The 16,435-nt window shown below is 42.8% G+C and overlaps 1 protein-coding gene across 1 annotated transcript in view; it reads left to right on the forward strand.

Moving 5' to 3' along the window:
* Nucleotides 1-5,321: 5,321 nt before the first annotated feature.
* SLC15A2 (solute carrier family 15 member 2) overlaps nt 5,322-16,435 on the forward strand; it is a gene marked incomplete at both ends in the record, with an annotated part of 37,498 nt that continues 26,384 nt past the window's right edge. The window contains 5 exons of the mRNA XM_082285056.1: nt 5,322-5,453; nt 8,729-8,816; nt 9,430-9,571; nt 11,419-11,511; nt 12,604-12,703. Coding sequence (XP_082141182.1) covers nt 5,322-5,453; nt 8,729-8,816; nt 9,430-9,571; nt 11,419-11,511; nt 12,604-12,703 — 555 coding nt within the window. The remainder of the gene's footprint in view (nt 5,454-8,728; nt 8,817-9,429; nt 9,572-11,418; nt 11,512-12,603; nt 12,704-16,435) is intronic.

The following is a 16,435-nucleotide window of genomic DNA, read 5'->3' on the forward strand; positions in this document are numbered from 1 at the left end:
TCTGCAGAAAATATCTGGGGTTTTCCCCTGCAGAGGAGTTTCCATAAAGCCTCTCTGAAAGAAAGTCACAGCGGTTTAGAGAAGGTTATGGGGGAAAAGCAGAAAGGAGTAAACAGTGGAAGCACAGTAGAAAAATTGTTGATTTTCCTTCAGGCAGCTCATGGCTTGAAGGTGAAAAAGGGTCTGAGGGAACAGCTTGTCAATGTTGTATCTGCTTTGCTGTGTGATATGCAAAGAACTGGAAACTGGAGCCAGTCTGTCAAAGGTTGGTGAAACCCTGTGTGTCCTCACAACCTTAACCACTGGGTGCCCCATCCTTGGAAACATTCACAATCAGGTTTGACAGGGCTCTGAGCACCCTGGTCTAGTTGAACATGTCCCTGCTTATTGGAGAGCAGTTGTACTGGATGGACTTTGATGGTCCCCTCTAGCCCAAACTGTTTTGTGATTCTATGGTAGTGAAAGATATGTGTAGTTAAGACCAGCTCTGTAGCTGGGGTATAGTGTTGAAAATTTGGATTTGTGGCCAGCTGTAGATCCTGTCTAGTCACAGAGCCAGACCCTGTCCTCATCCAAAGTAGTAATTTTATTGAAAGATAGTGTAGCTGCAGTGCGAAGTGATTGATCGTGAACATCCACGAAAGGTGCCATGCAGCCTCAGAGGCTGTATTCAAGAAAGGCAGATTCCCTATGACATTTGGGAGCTGAGAAGAGATGTCTTCAGATCAGAAAAAACTGGATGTTTAACTATTTTATTGGTGGCCAAAGGACTGGTATTGGGAAGTGAAACATTAACAGCAGGGTGAAAAAGAGCCAGGATTGCTCAACAAGGTTCATCTTCTGGCACAACAGAGCTGGGGTCGTCCAAGGCGCAGGAAGCGGCCAGAATGGCACAGGGGGATGGCACACCACAGCCTGCAAAGGAAGCCCAAGCTGGTGAGGAATTTTTAGAAGATTTCTTCTTGCTGATTGTAGGATAAACTGAAGGCAAAAAGGCAAGAGGGGGGATGAGAAGTTTCTGATTGTTACAGGTTGACTTGTGACCCCATGACAGGCTCTTAAATATAGAGTAGGTACTTGATATTGTTAGTGGTATTGATCTAAATACCTTTACAATTTTGAGTGTGTAATGGCTGGCGAATAGAGGAGAAATGTGGGTTTGAAGGCTTCTGGCATATTTTCCTGGTTATTCAAATGATTTGATACATCATTTTCTTAAATTACTTTGAAGTTTGGGAGAAGTCTGCAGGCAATGGAAACCACTCTTGATCTGTCTAAATCAGTTAAGCCTTGCTCTTTCTTGTGATCAAAGAATTGGAGAAAATAAGCCAGAAGAGACCTCCAGAGGTTATCATGTCCTTCCAGGGTCTGGTCATTAAGCCCAGAGTGTTGCTGGCACACATTCATCTAGTTTCTTAAAACCTTATCTCAGAAACAGAGAAAGAGGAGAGAAATACATATAGGGTAAAAGGGTTATAAAAGTATGGCCATTGTATATGAATTAAAAATTAGACTCATTATTAAAAGACGAGTGTGCCTGAGCTGAAAATTAGGAAGGGATTGTTCAAGATGAGAGCAGGTAAAAATGAAGAGATTCGTTGAGTATAAACAGATTAAGGCGCACAGTACTGCAGCAGGGAGTAGTGAGAATGTGAGGATTGTAAAAGCAATGTGAAAATGCAGATTCTCTTTCTGAGGTTTTGGGAACCAGAAAAAGTTAATTATGAACTGAAAATCATAGCAAAATGCATTCGTGGGAACTTCTGGCTATGCAAGGCATCTGGTAGCTGAATATTACATTTAAGTATGAATCATCCTACAGACTACCCAGTTGCATAAAGGATAATTCAGAAAAGAGAAAATCTTACAGAAAGCAGTCCTTGCTTTCATGCTTTCCAGGTGAAGTTGTTTGGCACAAGGTTTTCACAGAAATTCAGGAGGACACCTCATCCATATGCCTGCTCTGGGACAGGACCTGATATTTATGTAGTCCCTAACACATTCTTACATAACAGACATCATGAGTTGTCTGAACCCTGCAGGCCGAGCCACGTCATCTCTGTTCCAGTGTTCTTCTGTCCTTGCTGAAAGGGAAATTGGAAAAAGAAGCCCCAAATCTTCTTTACTGAAAAGAAGTCAATTATTTCTGCCGTCTTATCCTCAATGAAAGTGGGTAATAGTTCATCTCTCTGGCTGTTTTTCCTATCAATGAATAGGAGTAGCATTTGGTAGTCTCCCAAATTTCATCATTTTCATTACAGAGTTGTAAAATGGTTTCTCCTATTTTGCAACACCATTTTGGATTCGTACCCGGTTTTCCCCCAGGCTTCTCCACCCTGGTTTTGGGCACAAACGAGAGCACCATGCTGGCTGTGCTGGAGTTTTCTCTGCTCAAGGAAAAGCTGAGGACCTGTATGTTTCATGCTTTCCTAATCTGATGGAAAATCATTGATAGATACTCTTAGAGGGATTTCCTAGTCATCCACTATTATGGGCATTTCATACGGACCCTATTTCCTTGTGAGGGATCAGAGACACTAGAGTTAGGATATATCACATACAGAGCTGCTCTAGCTGTTACTCCACTTACACTGTCACCAGAGAATAAGACAGTCTGGTTTGAGAGCATTTTTTCCAATATGAAATGCTGTTTTGTAATCCTTATTCTCCTTTTGGTGCTTAGAAGGGATTATCTGGTCAAGTATCTCTCTTGCTATGGAGGAACACACCTGGTGGAACAACCTACTTTTTTAGGGGCAGTGGTGATGCTTGTTCTGCTTTTGCCCTTCACAAGGGAAGTGGCTCAATATGGTATTCAGCACTTGAAGGTGAATTTCATCAGGCTCTGATGATCAGAGCACATTTGAGATATCCAAATGTTGTTTAAGCAGCTTTTGTCTCATTTCACACATACTCCTGCTAGTTCATTTCAAAGGTGTTGCATACCTTGTTGCAATTTATTTTTTAGTGAAAATAACAAAAAGCACACAAGTTTCCTGGCTTCTCTGGATAAGCTTTTGTTTGCTTGTTTTCTGGTTTAAATAACAGCTTTTCATTTTCCTTCCTCTTTCTCCAATATTGACAGCATTTCTAACACCTTTTCTTATTGCCTTTTGTGTCCTCTTGCTAGCTGTAGTTCATTTTGTGCCTTAGCTTTGCTGGCACATCTCTACCACTCCGTGTTTGATCTGTTTGTCTATACTTGTCTTCAGAAATGCCACCTTATTTCCATTTGTGGTACAATTCCTTCCTGATTTTCAGTCCAGCCACAGGTCTCCTTCTATCAAGTATTACTCTGTATTTGTATCTGAGGTGCTTGCAAATTTATTCTCCTAAACTTGTTTTTGCTGTTTGCTACAAGTTACCATTTATTGCCAGACATTTGAATTCCTTTTCTCCCTTTCTGTCTGAGAAGACCTTCTGGCAGCTAATGGCCTAAACAGCTCTGCAGTGTATTAGACAAGTGGTATGTTAATCCTACTGACTGATAGTGTTTTTCATGCTAGTATTAAAAAAAATTATCATTTCGCTTATGTGACGCATGGGGCTGTATACACACAGAGGAAATATATCTGCAGGAGGCCAAAAATATTAAGGCATCACACTGCAGCAGCATGGGAGCGCTGTGCAACGGATGGCGAAACCTTTCCTGTCTTCCTTTTGTATTATTCCTTTAATAACTCTGTTGCTGTGTTTGCTCTGCTTGCCTGTGTGTGGCAGAAGACAGCAGGTTTCTACTGGGAGCTGTATAGAAATACCTGGGGCATGAGATGCCAGCAGACGGCTCAGAAATATTTCTGCTGCCTCTAGCATGGGGTCAGACTTGCAGGACACAAGTACGTGCCAGCCTGGTGTGTGGTGACAGGACCCATGTGAACAAGACCTGTTCTGCCCCCAGCACTGAGTCTGCTTTTGAGTCACTCATACCCATGAAAAGGGCTTGACAAACCTGAGCTCCCTGGAGGCTGGACCCAGGTAAAAAGCAAGGAGGCTCTGTGTGTGTGCAGATCACTGGGAGGGCTGAAGACAAGAGCTGGTTTGTGGCTGTACGGGGGAGGTACCAAACTGTTGCTTTGCCACTGCTGTAGAAGAAACAAGGATCAAGAAAGGGGCAGAACTTTCTGGTGCCATCTAAAGTTTGGCCTTCAAGTTAGCTACCCAGTTGACCCCATGTTTAGCTGCCCAGCTAGCAGGAGTGAAACAGAATCCCTGGGGATTTTCAGAGGAAGCAATGCCAGAGCACATGAAGGAATGTGGACAGTAATTATATTTCCTCTGTGCAGTCTGTCACATCTGATTCCCTTGTGTAAGTGTTCTTCATGTCTTGTTAACAATAACTGAAGCCAGATTAAGGATCTGTGGTGTGGCCAAAGGCTTCTTTCCTGGTTTGTCAGCTGCAAACCTGGTTCTTGTGATAACCAGGCACTATCAGCAGCTCGAGCTAAGGATGAGTTTATGCAGACTCCTTGTACCAGCTGTGGTTTCTGGGTGTGGTCTGTGCTTTGCTTATAAGAGAAGGGAGAAATATTTGGGAAAATTCTCTGAACATTTGTCTTTTAAAGAAGCCAAATGTAAGAGGAAGAAGAAACCTCTGCACTGTGCCGAGGATACAGCAGAGCCACAAGCGCTGAGGATAATTTATGGGAAGGTTGTGAATTTTGCTCTGTAATAGAAAATAGAGGCATTGGGGCTGCTTCTGGGTGCTGGCTGTGCCCCCTTGATTAAGCTGTCTCATGGGAAAAGGCAAGGTCATTCTAGGGAATTGGTGTGGGAATGAACCCTGGGTCACTTCACCCCTGCAGTAGCAAAGAAATGATTTAACACAGTGCAGGCATCTGTGACATCCAGTGTCCAAGGGTTTGGTGTGATGAGCATTTTAGTAGTTCTGTCTTGGAACATGTGGCTTTCCAGTGAAATGAGATCCCTGCTGAGTAAACCTGTCATTACCACATCGGGAGGGCGATGCACGCTCTGCTCCTAAATCTGCAGGCTGTAGGTGTATCTGGGACCTGGGATTTTTATTCAGCTCACATCTGTGCAGCATCCAGCACCATGCTGGGCTGGTGCACGTACAATAGCTGGGGGAATGCCAAACAACAGGGAGGTCTGTGCCACGAAGTACTGACAGCCCCAACCTGTGACTAATTTAGGCTGTGTTCCCTGACTCTTCTTGAACTCTGGAGTTGTCTTTCCTGGTAGCATCTCCCTCCCTTTTCTGCCCTGGCTGCACAAATGTGCTCAATTAGGGTTAACTCAAACTGAATCAAACTTCGTGCCTGAGGTTGGAAATCTTCCCAGTCAACTCACCACAGCCACATAGCATGGTGGGAGACAAGGCGAGAGGGGAGATGAACGCTTTTCAGAGAAATGAATCCAAGGAAACTTTGTTCACTTTTATTTCTGCAGGAGATGATCCCCCCAAAGGAGATTCCCCTCTTCAGAAAAAATCCCCGGTAAGTGTTACTGCTGGTTTCCTTTGCTTTGCTTTCTGCTCAGCTTGTTCTAAACATTGCAAGATCTCTCTGTTCTCTCCTCTGTTGTGCTCTGGCTAGAGACAAACACCCTTTCTTGCAGAGAGTTGAAATAAGCCTTAACAACTCAAGGCAAAAATCCCTCCACTAACCTGATTAAGTTAAGAAAGTGCAGCTTAAAGGGAAAACACAAACTGTCTGAATGTTTGGGGGAAAAGGTAAGGATTTTTATTGCTTTTTTCATGAACACTACTTTCCTTGTGGGAAAGAACTTAGATCTCTGAAGTGGATGGGGATGTTGTGCATAGAAGGAGAGTTGAACTCTGTTTAGTTTGATGAAACCCACCAGGGAAGGGTACCCATACACTGAAAAGCAGAAGGAAGGACCGGGATTGAGGACAGGCCGCTGGTGAGTGTTACAGAGCCCAGCTGTAGTGCCAGAGCCTTGGGTTTACATCTTTGAATCTGATTTAAAGCCTAATTCAGGTGGATGTGTTGCTGCCTTGCAGCTTTGATGTTTGTGCAGGTTTTCAGGCTAATTCTTGTTGTGTGCTTGACCCCTAAGAACTGTTCACTGCATTGGCTTCAGGGAGAATTTGGCTTATATTGCAGCTGCTTTGACTTGCAGGATAATATGTAATACTTGGTCTTAAAACTCACAGTCATGTCATTAGCAAACCAACTATTTAACTCAATTTTAATTACTGTGCAGACATTAACTATTGGATATCCAGTGCTCCTGGGAAATAGTAATCTTTATCCCATTTTGCCATTAGTCAGCAAAAACAGTTGAGAACAAACGTCTCCTGTAGTGGAGACTTTAAATGAACTTTCTTTTTTCCAAAAACACAATCTATCAACTTCCACAGTATCTTTAAGAGATCCATAATCCCACAGATCCCAGGCTTGCTGTGGTAGCTAAGCACTGCAGACTATCTGTGTGTTCATGAATCCAGGCTTAACCTCTTTGCTTTTCCTGGGGCTCTCTGCTGAGCACAGTCCTCCTCTGCGAAAACAAGCAAACTGCATCTCGCTCTCCGCATGGATGAAAACTTCCCACTTTTGGATGTCCAGGCAGGCCATAGGCAGGTCAGTGATACAGTGGAGAGAATACATGAGAGTTTCTGCATGTGCTGATGCCATCTCATGACATACAAGCCAGATGGAAGTACCCCTGCTTGTAAGTCGTTGCTCTACATTTGTAAGCATTTACTCAGGATCCTGGCTCAGGTACTTGGGAAGGTTTAGCTGGGAAGTCACTGCCTGCTGCTCTTCTTTCCCTCCTTGCCCCTGCTCATCTGTAGGAGGTGCCCATTCCAGAGCCGGAGTGGCTGAAATGAGTCACTGCACCTTAAACCAGTGCAGTAAATCCACTGGGAGTTGTGCACTGGGTGTGGAGGAGTGAGTTCAGGCAGCAGCGCTCCTGCCACCTGTCCTCCTGGGTTTGAACAGTCACTCTGCATCTCCAGCAATTGTTATTAAATGCCATGAGTACTTACAGTGAAGTCTGGGAAAGAGAGGAAGAAAAAAATCCCTGTTGTACAATTTACTTCCAATTTCAGAAAATGCCTCCCAGCACCCATACGAAACATAATCTGCCTCTTATGGATTTTCTTCTTTTATTATGAAAAACTTGTAGGAGAAAAATATTCTGTGTGTGCATATGGTTGTGTGTTTGTGCATTTACAGCTTATATATGCCACCATTTTTAGGCTAATCTAAAAGCAGGAGGCCCCAGTGCAGCCCACACTTTCTTACAAGCCATATTGCTGAGCACAATGGTTTCAGAGTAAATTACAGATGAAATGGATAATTACGTATTTACTCTAGTAAAGCAAAAAGATCAAGGATTTCTTAGAGAAAGGCAGTCTATAAATAGTGAGAAAAATGTATACATATATATTATGTATAACAATGAATAAAAATATTTGTCTTTAGAGGGTTAAGTAATGGAAAGTAGGGGGGAGGTGGGAGTTGTGAAGTTCTGATTTTTTACAATCAGTCTGTTTTGTTGCTCTTTGATAATGTTGAAGAAGACAGCGTCATTAAGCTAGACTCTTCTAAACTTGATGCCATTGCTTTGGGAATCCAAATAAGCTTAGGTCTCTTGGTGGTGAAATAAACCTGAATAAACACATCTGGTTTGGTACTGTATTTGCATTTGGGACTCTGGGAAGAAATACAGGAATTCATTATTTCCAACCTGAGGCACAGAAATGCGTGTGAAGAGTTCATCTCACTTCACTGGCCTATACAATCACTGTTTAAAACTATAAATATAGTTGCAGCTGTTAATATCACACTCCCCCCAAATCCCTCACCAAATCCATGGCCAGCCCCTCTCTCCCACTAATTGGCAGTGCTGTGAAAACCCGCTTTCCTGTTGCGAGGCAGTGGAGCTACTAAGCAGCTGGAAGCTGAAAGCTGCTTAGCTCAGACCACTGTGGGGTAACAAGGGGGACAGAGGCCCACACAAGGTCATGCCAAGACTCATCTGTTTAATGCCTTGTATTTCACTTGGGAAGTGCTGATGTTGGCTGGAGTAAAGTCAGGCTCAGCGAAAGAGTCGCCACACTCAGACAGATTTGACAGTCCCATTGCTGGGGTTTTTTAAAGTTCTGATTAATAAATTGAATTATCCATAGCTATGCCAGCAGTCTTGGAATATGAAATGTATGCCATTCCTGAGGGAGTGCCAGACAGAGAGCTGATGCTCTGCTTCAGCGAGTGGTGGCAAAGCTCGGCACAAGTGAGGTGCAGAGTTTGAGAGAAGGAGCAGCTTCACACCCTGACGTAGACAGCAGATCTCTGAGGTCTCCCAGTTTCTGAGGCAAGGTCTGGTACAAGAAGAGGGAGCAGTTTTGGGGCAGGGTGGTAGCTTTATATGAAGTGCAGAAGAAAAGGCATCCAAAAGTGTTTTTTTGGTCCCAGTGACTTTTCTGCATTGCAGTGAAGAGTTGCTGGCACCCTTCCAGCGGAGTTGCTGGAACTCCATGTTGGGCTGCTGACAGCCCGTGAATCCCCATGGCAGTCCTTACTGGGCCCACGTCAGCCAGGCTGATTCACTGGGGAGCCTTAATCAGAGCAAGAGTATTGTGAGGTCCACTCTCTCCTTTGCATCCAGCTCACAGGCCAGTCAAGCAGCAGTGGGCACTTGGTTTTTGGACTGGACTCCTCTCCACCACCCAGACACTGTGAGAATATGTTGCTGAGGTGAAGGCTTTGACGGTTGGTATGTTCTTGTTTGTCTCCCACAGAAACTCTGTGGCTCCAACTACCCCCTGAGCATTGCCTTCATTGTGGTGAACGAGTTCTGCGAGCGCTTCTCCTACTATGGCATGCGAGGTATGTGGCCTGTCTGGGGACTGACTTTCCCATCCTGAGGTGTTTATACAAACTGGATTGGTGTTTCTGAGCTGTGCTGTGTGTAGTATCAACTGTCTTTCAAAGTTAATTGGTATTTTGGAATGTGTGTATGAACAGTGTACCCTAACACTGTTGCTATATCTGTGATGAGAAGTTGGGACTAGAAGGCTCCAAATGTACCTTCCAGTCTAAATTATTCTATAATTCTCTATATCAAAGCTGGTTTTCTACTATGTGATGTCTTTCACAGTTGATGTGCAATCAGTGTGTTTGGGAATTGAATCTTACAGGCACCTAATCTGCAAATAGAAAATGTGCGTAAACAGAACTACAGGTTAGGTTAAGATAAGCTAGAAAATACATTTCTCAGCTAAACATAAATGTTTATGAGCAAAGAATGTTGGATACTCATATATCTCATTTTAGCTTCTCCTGTGTCAGAGATTATGAGGAACAGGTCTGGAAGCACAAATCTTTCCACAGCAGTGCTCAGTTGCTAGGCAAATCAGTAGTTTTCTTGCCACCATGATCCTGCTTACCTGCAGAGATACACAGTAATTATCTGATATGATTTTTTTTTGTTTTCTTTTAGCTGTCTTGACACTGTATTTCTTAAGCTTCTTCCACTGGGATGAAAATCTCTCCACTGCTGTGTACCATGCCTTTTCCGCGTTGTGTTATTTCACACCTGTCATCGGAGCCATCATGGCAGACTCATGGCTGGGGAAATATAAGTAAGTGAAGACATCTCTCTAATTCAGTCAGCATGCATCAACACCGTGCAGCCGGTGCAAGGGCAGTGCTGTGTGTGCCCCCAGTTTTGAGCTAGCTCAGAGTGCAGCAAAGACACACTTGTGAAGGTCAGCTCCTCTCTGTTCACAGAGCTGATCTGTTTGCTCATGCTGTTCTGTGCTCCTCTAACACCCAAGAGCCAATAGGCAACAAAGTTGGGACAAATTAAATGTCACAAGCACACTTTTCCTCTACTGTCCTTCCTTACCTGTCTTCAGGAAGCTGAAGTGTAGGGCAACTAACCCTCAGTTTCCCAAGGTCTGCTTCTGAGAAGGATTCAGAGATAGTGAGGAAGCAATGTCATCATGTAGATCTCTCAGATTCAGATGAAATGTCACTAACTATAATGTACTTACTTACACTTCTCACAGCATAAGGAATGTGTCAGCACACCCACTTTTATGCCCGAGAAACCTAGGTTCTCTCAAATCATCTCCATCAGCACATAACTAGGTAGACTCTTCCTGAGTAAGAGTCCTTAGGCAGTCTTCCCTTCTGATGATAAGTTGTGGAGCCAGCATCTGCCCCAGAGTGGTGATGACCAGCTGGATATAGGACTTTCTTTGCTTGGCACTGTTTTTTCATTGTCTGAGGAGTCTTGGCCATCAGGGTGATAAAGTGCAGCTGAACCCTTCTCTCTGGACTAAGCCTATCTGGCAGAAGAGTCTCAACAGGAAATAAACAACTGCCATATGCCTTTCCAGAAGAAAGTTCTTAAGGAACTCTCAGTGTCCTTTTTTCTCTGTGCTCAGTTTTAGTAATTTTCTTGTCCCTTTGAATGAAAAAAATAACAGTGGGAGTTTATTAACTTCATTATTTAAGGTTGCCTAGCAATGTTCATTGTTATTTGAGGATGTCTATCTTGCAGCATGACATTGTGAGAAGGTAAATCCTTATACAGACTCTGGTGTGTTAGGCAAGAGACTTGGAGTAATCCCTATAATTTAGTGGGAGGTGGCATTCGATGTAGTAGCTGGGCTTTGACCAATACCAAGGACAGATAACAGATTAGAGGGGCTTTTAGGAATGATCTGATGTGGCTCTAAATTATCTGTTGCAACCAGGGTTTGAATGCATCAGGGACCAGTTTCATGCTCAAAGCTCATAGGACTTCTTCTAGTGTCTCTGTCCTAACAAGTCCTTTGATTCCCTCTGTATGTGTCTTCAGCACATGAATACATAGATTTCCCTTAGTCCTGAAGGTGATGAGGGAATAGAATTCACTCAAGTTTGATCATCCTACTCAGATTTCTTCTTCTGCCTCAGCAACACATGGGAGGCAGATAGATGAAGTCAGTCTTTCAGAGGTACTTGGGACCCAAAACAGACTTACAATGAGGAAACCACACTCCTAATTTACATTTGTTGGTTAGGTGGGTTGAATGTGGGCAACAGTCTCTAGAGATCCCTTCCAGTCAAGGGATTCACTTATGCACATCCTACAAAATGCCAGTTATTAATAATCTGGAAACTGAGTTGGACCTGAACAGTGCAGTCTTCCATGCGTGACAAGACTGGAACATTTTTTATTTATTCTGCTCAGTAACATCTACAAATAAAGCAGGGGCTATCCCTCCTTAATCTGAACCCATTTGCATATCTGTTCCTTCTAGTGCACTCAGTGTTGACACAAAGGAATTGTAGCTGCCTGCTCTACCAGTGGTTGAACAAACCAGTTCCTTGTGTGTCTGCCAAGTAGAGCTGCCATATCAGGGAGCATGGGCACACTCTGGTTTTGAATTGTTCATTACCCAGCACCTTCAGTCACTGCTGTTTGCTTTTCTCACAGGACGATCATCTACCTCTCCATTGTGTATGTTGTTGGCCATCTGATAAAATCAGTCGGTGCCATTCCATCCCTGGGCAACCAGGCAGTTCATGTGTAAGTAGCCCTTGAAGCCACAGTGCTGTAACAGGTTGTGATGGTAGTTGGGTTACCCAAGTCTATAATTTGTTTCACCTCCATCAGGCCAGCATTTTGGGTGCTGTGCATGGATTTCTTTCATCAGGGAAGGGTTAGGAATGTCTGAGTAAGAGCAGAAGATGGGTCTGGTGTGTGACCATGCCAGATGGAGTTGGAAATCACCACAGGGACTCTAACCCCTTTGACACAGGCACTGGGGACCACCCCTCTCTGCTATACCACGCTACTGGTTTGGTCTCCTCCATCCAACTGCCTGTACCAGGCTCCTTCCTCCCTCATTTCATCAGCACAGCTGCCCAGCTCAGCAAGGTTCCCCCATGTGCATAGGAACACAAAACTGAAATACGTTTTCTGATGACAGGGGAAGGGTCTGTCTCTTCCACAGGATACAACCCTCTAGATTCTGAACTGATAGGCTTGTCAGAGTAGTGTCTCTGAAACCGCCAAGCTGGTTTTGTCTGTGTGGTCATGACTCAAAAATATGCACATGCAGGCAGGAGCATATGTTGTTTACAGAACAGTTTTCTTTTGTCCCAGACCTGGCCAATCCTGATACTTTTGTTCCCTAGAGACATAATCTGTCAGGCCAACAATGGTATTTTGAAAACCAATGGGAAGTAGAAAGCACACAAGAATGAATCTAATTTGAACAGCTTGTCTGCTCTTACCCAGGCTAGAAAGCTGCAAAAAGTACTCCCCTTTTTCTTTTTTTTTCTTTTTCTTAATTGATCTCGGAAATCTTTTGTTGTCATATGAATGAAAAATAATTCCACAGCTCTTTGATCTCCTATATGTCTACTGGACCTCAGAACAACAAGAAACTGGCAAAACCAGTTTGGTTAATTGACTGGTATGGAGTGCAGGAATTAGGATAATTAATTTGTTTTTCAAATTATTAGGATATTTAACTTGTTTGTTTAGCTGGCTCACCATCACTACCTGTGTGCAAAAGACAACATTATCAGAGGAATCATGGTTGGGTGACACTAAAATACTCTCATAAGCACTGGAAAGGTTTTGCAATGGTGATGTTTTTGTTCTTGCATGAAGGGTCCTGTCTATGGTTGGTCTGTTTTTGATCGCCCTTGGAACGGGAGGTATCAAGCCCTGTGTCTCTGCATTTGGTGGGGACCAGTTTGAAGAGGAACATGTAAGACTTCTTTTCTTTCCTAAAATATGCAGTGTCTGCTTACTTTGTGGGGATGTTTATGTGATCAAAATCCTGTTGTGCTGGAATAAGGGCCAGCTTGCTGCAAAAGACGTAGTAAGACATGAGGTAGAATGGTTTGCATAAGACTTGAGAGAATTTTGATGCTTCAGGAAGGCAAAATGACAGCAGAACAGGATTGATACTGGAAAGGATAGGTCATAATTGCATCAAATCATCTAAATGTTAATTGGACATCAGAGTAGTTGAAAAATCCTGTCATGCATATCACAGAACTGTATATATCATGAACCAGCTTAACAGGGGTGATTGTAATGCACTGCAATGGAATACAGCAAATGAAAGAAAAGATTGTATCACCACCCCATGATTCTGTGGGATTTTTGCCTCAAATCAGTCATAGTCTGTGTCTCAGATGTTGTTCAGAAAGGACTGTGGGAAATTCTGGTCTTTGAAGGTAGTGCCAAAATGGAAGGTTCTGAAGAATTAAGAAAATGTTTCTGTTTAGCTCTGTGTTGTGTATCCTGTGAATTGTAGTCCAGTTGCTTTGTGTCCTCATTCTCTGTCATGAGTGCTTAGCCCCTCATCTGCACTAATCTCAAACTCCCATTATTCAGCACAGGGGCTCAAGCAGGGATAAGGTAGTGCTTAAAGAAACAAAGCAGGTCAGGAAGTGCTAATCCTCAGGCAAAATGATAAATTTTTAAATTGACTTCAAGTTAAATAGATTTACGTTGACCTAACACACAAATAAAAATTTCCATTTTCTTAATGCCAAGTATTCAAATCAGTAAGTTCTGTGCATGGCATAAATCCTCAAATATGTGGAAGGTCACTGCTACAAAAAGGAAAATAAGTGTTGGGGTCTGTGATGAGTAAGCTTAAACGGAAGGAGGATTATTTAGGATTGACAGTATGAAAATTTTTTCCAGAAATAGATCTAGAGAAATACTGGAAAATGCTAGGACCTTTGGGAGATGGAAATTCCCATCAATGGAGGCATTAAAGAAGGACATTAGACTAATAGTGTGTCAGGAAAAGCACTGGTAAAGATGGGTAAGAGTTGGCCCCTTGGCCTTGGACAAGGAGCCCGGTAGGGCAGTTTTCTCTTGTCTTTTGCAATGCCCCAGAATGTAGTCACCATGTAATGAAATAATACAGACTAAATTTAAAATTTTGGGAAGAGTTGTGCTTTCCCCACAACTGAGTGATGCTGAAGTGATGAAGCTTATGATTACTTGGAAGTAACAAAATGTGGGATATTCCATGGTCACTTGTCCAAAGCAGATCCTCCTGCAGGCATGTCCACACTGTGCTGTCAGTTGGATCTGGTGCTTTAGGGGATGCTGCAGAAGGGGGGATCAGCAATACTCTGGTGGTCACCAGCCTCCCCAGTTGGCATAACTCTGACCAAAAGCAGGCTGGCAGCACAGCACACGTGCTCTGGGATAGCCGCATGCGTCCCAGTGCATGGGCATCCTGGCTTGCTGCACCAATAGTTGTCCCAAAAGAATTCTGAGAGGTCCAACAGCAGCATTTACACAAGTGCTACTTCTATGAATGTTAATGATTAATAGTGTTTATCCAGCATCTTTCAATTACCACCTAATTACAGTATGATAATATGTAACACTTATCTTCAGAGCGTTTTATAGACTTCAGCTAATGAATCTCAGCACCCTTCTCAGGCACATACATATTATTATCCCAAATTTACAGCCACAGCTGAGTTACAGAGAGAAAACCTGAACTGCCTGTGGTTGTGTATGGGCCTGTACCCATTCTCCAGCATTCAGACTACATCTCTCCAACAAATTTATCAAATACAAAGGCTCAAACATTCACCTGTGTGTTACCTTCAAGAAAAACTAATTTAGAGAAAGAAAACTGTAAAAAGCATTCTGATAAGAACAATGTGTTCTGCTCTATTCATTCTTTTCAAAATAGAGAGTTTTCTCTTTTACCATTTTGAAATGACTTGGCCTTTCAGAAGAAACAAATGTTTTATGCTATGTGATATGAAGTTTAAGTCATCAGAATTGGAATGAGAAGTTTTGATTTTGTAAGGAATGAAAGGTTTGGGGCCAACCAGAATATTTCTTCCCTCTGGAGTGGTGTTTGAGGGGACTTATGTTTTATTTTCTTCCACTCCAGGTAGGATGAAATAAGTTTTGAAAATTCCCTATGAAATGAAGCATTTGATTCCCCCTTAATTTTCAGGACACCAATAAACTTTAGCCGAGCCCTTAAGTACACAGGCTTAGTTGTTTAATCTGAAAACTAGGGCTGAGGTAGCTCTGTGTATAAATAACTAAATTGCCCCTGCTATTCCTAGAGACAAGTTTATGTTTTGAGGTAAATGCACAACATCAATCTGATCCTCTTTTAAGTACTTCAGGAGCATAATAGTCTTGGACCTGCCACTTTGAGAACAGTACTACTACAGACTGTGATGGGGACTGATTTGGCAGGAGGTCAGATAAGGAAAATTGATTTATCTGCAGGAGATTTCCAAATGCATTTTTCTATGGGATTAGGAATCCAAGTTAAAAATGCCTGAACAAAATTATATTTACGATATGTCATATGAATGTGAAGCTGCTGCACATATTAATTAGAGACCAAAGCCGCTTTCAAACAGTGCTGGATGGTGTTTAAGGTGCTAAATAGCTTTCTCTTTGTGTCTTTATTTTCTGGTTGCCAAGGCGATCAGGATTATCATGTACAGTACCTTTTCTCAAATTAGCTAATCCAAATCATGTTGTTAAAGTATGTCTGCTCTAAAGATTAGGACAATAGGGAGGAAATTCTTTATTCCAATCAGTATAATTTGCAAGCTGCTGGATCATTGTTTTTGTAGTTATTTCAGCTTTTCTCTGACCATTTTTCTTTCCATCACTAAAATCTGAAAATGTGGGAAATAAGATGCTCCAAATTCTTTATGCATAACTATCCTCTTCTCTTACCACCCCATTCTTTTTGGTAATTGTTATTCTAGACTTTATCATGTCAAGAGCTGTATGCTTGAGTTTATCACAGCTCTCAGAAATTCTGAGTTGCTCAGCTACGAAGGGTTAGAGACATGCCATGAGAATTTGGCTAGAAGAGGGCAGGACTGTGAGGGCTCTACTGCACCACCCTCGACAAGCCATGGGAGGGCCATCTAGGAATGGGGAAGATTGCTGAGGCTGCTCATTTCTCTAGTTTATTTTATGATGACAAGTAACTAGTCACAAAGGTAGAATGAAAAAGAAAATAAAATTTTACTAGTTTAGCAGTAGAAAGTTCTGGGTTATCAAAACCACCAGCAAGGAGTGGAATATAACAGATAGTGAGACCCCACTGCTGTTTTCTATTAACCATGAGAACATGCCATGGAGGTATTTTTATAAGGCTTTCAAATCCTTTAGTCCAGGATAAATAATTTATGAGGAATGTGTGGGTTAGCCTTGAACACTCTAGGAAATAAAATTCTGGAAAAGCCAAGAACTCAAGTTGATGGGTGTGTGCTGGGTCAAGGCAGAAAGTCCTTAATCCAAGTAAGCAGACCCCCAGACTCCTTGATAGGTGGCAGTGGGAGGTGATGGGTCTCTCACCCTCACCTTCTCACCACCCACTTTGCAAGGGGACATAAAGAGAAGCCCTCCCATGCTCTCCCACCTCCCCCTTTCCCTGCAGTAATGCCCTCTGATAAGAGGCTTCTTGCTATATGAA

Source organism: Coloeus monedula, assembly GCF_965178545.1.
Source record: "Coloeus monedula genome assembly, chromosome: 7".
Lineage (NCBI taxonomy): Eukaryota > Metazoa > Chordata > Aves > Passeriformes > Corvidae > Coloeus > Coloeus monedula.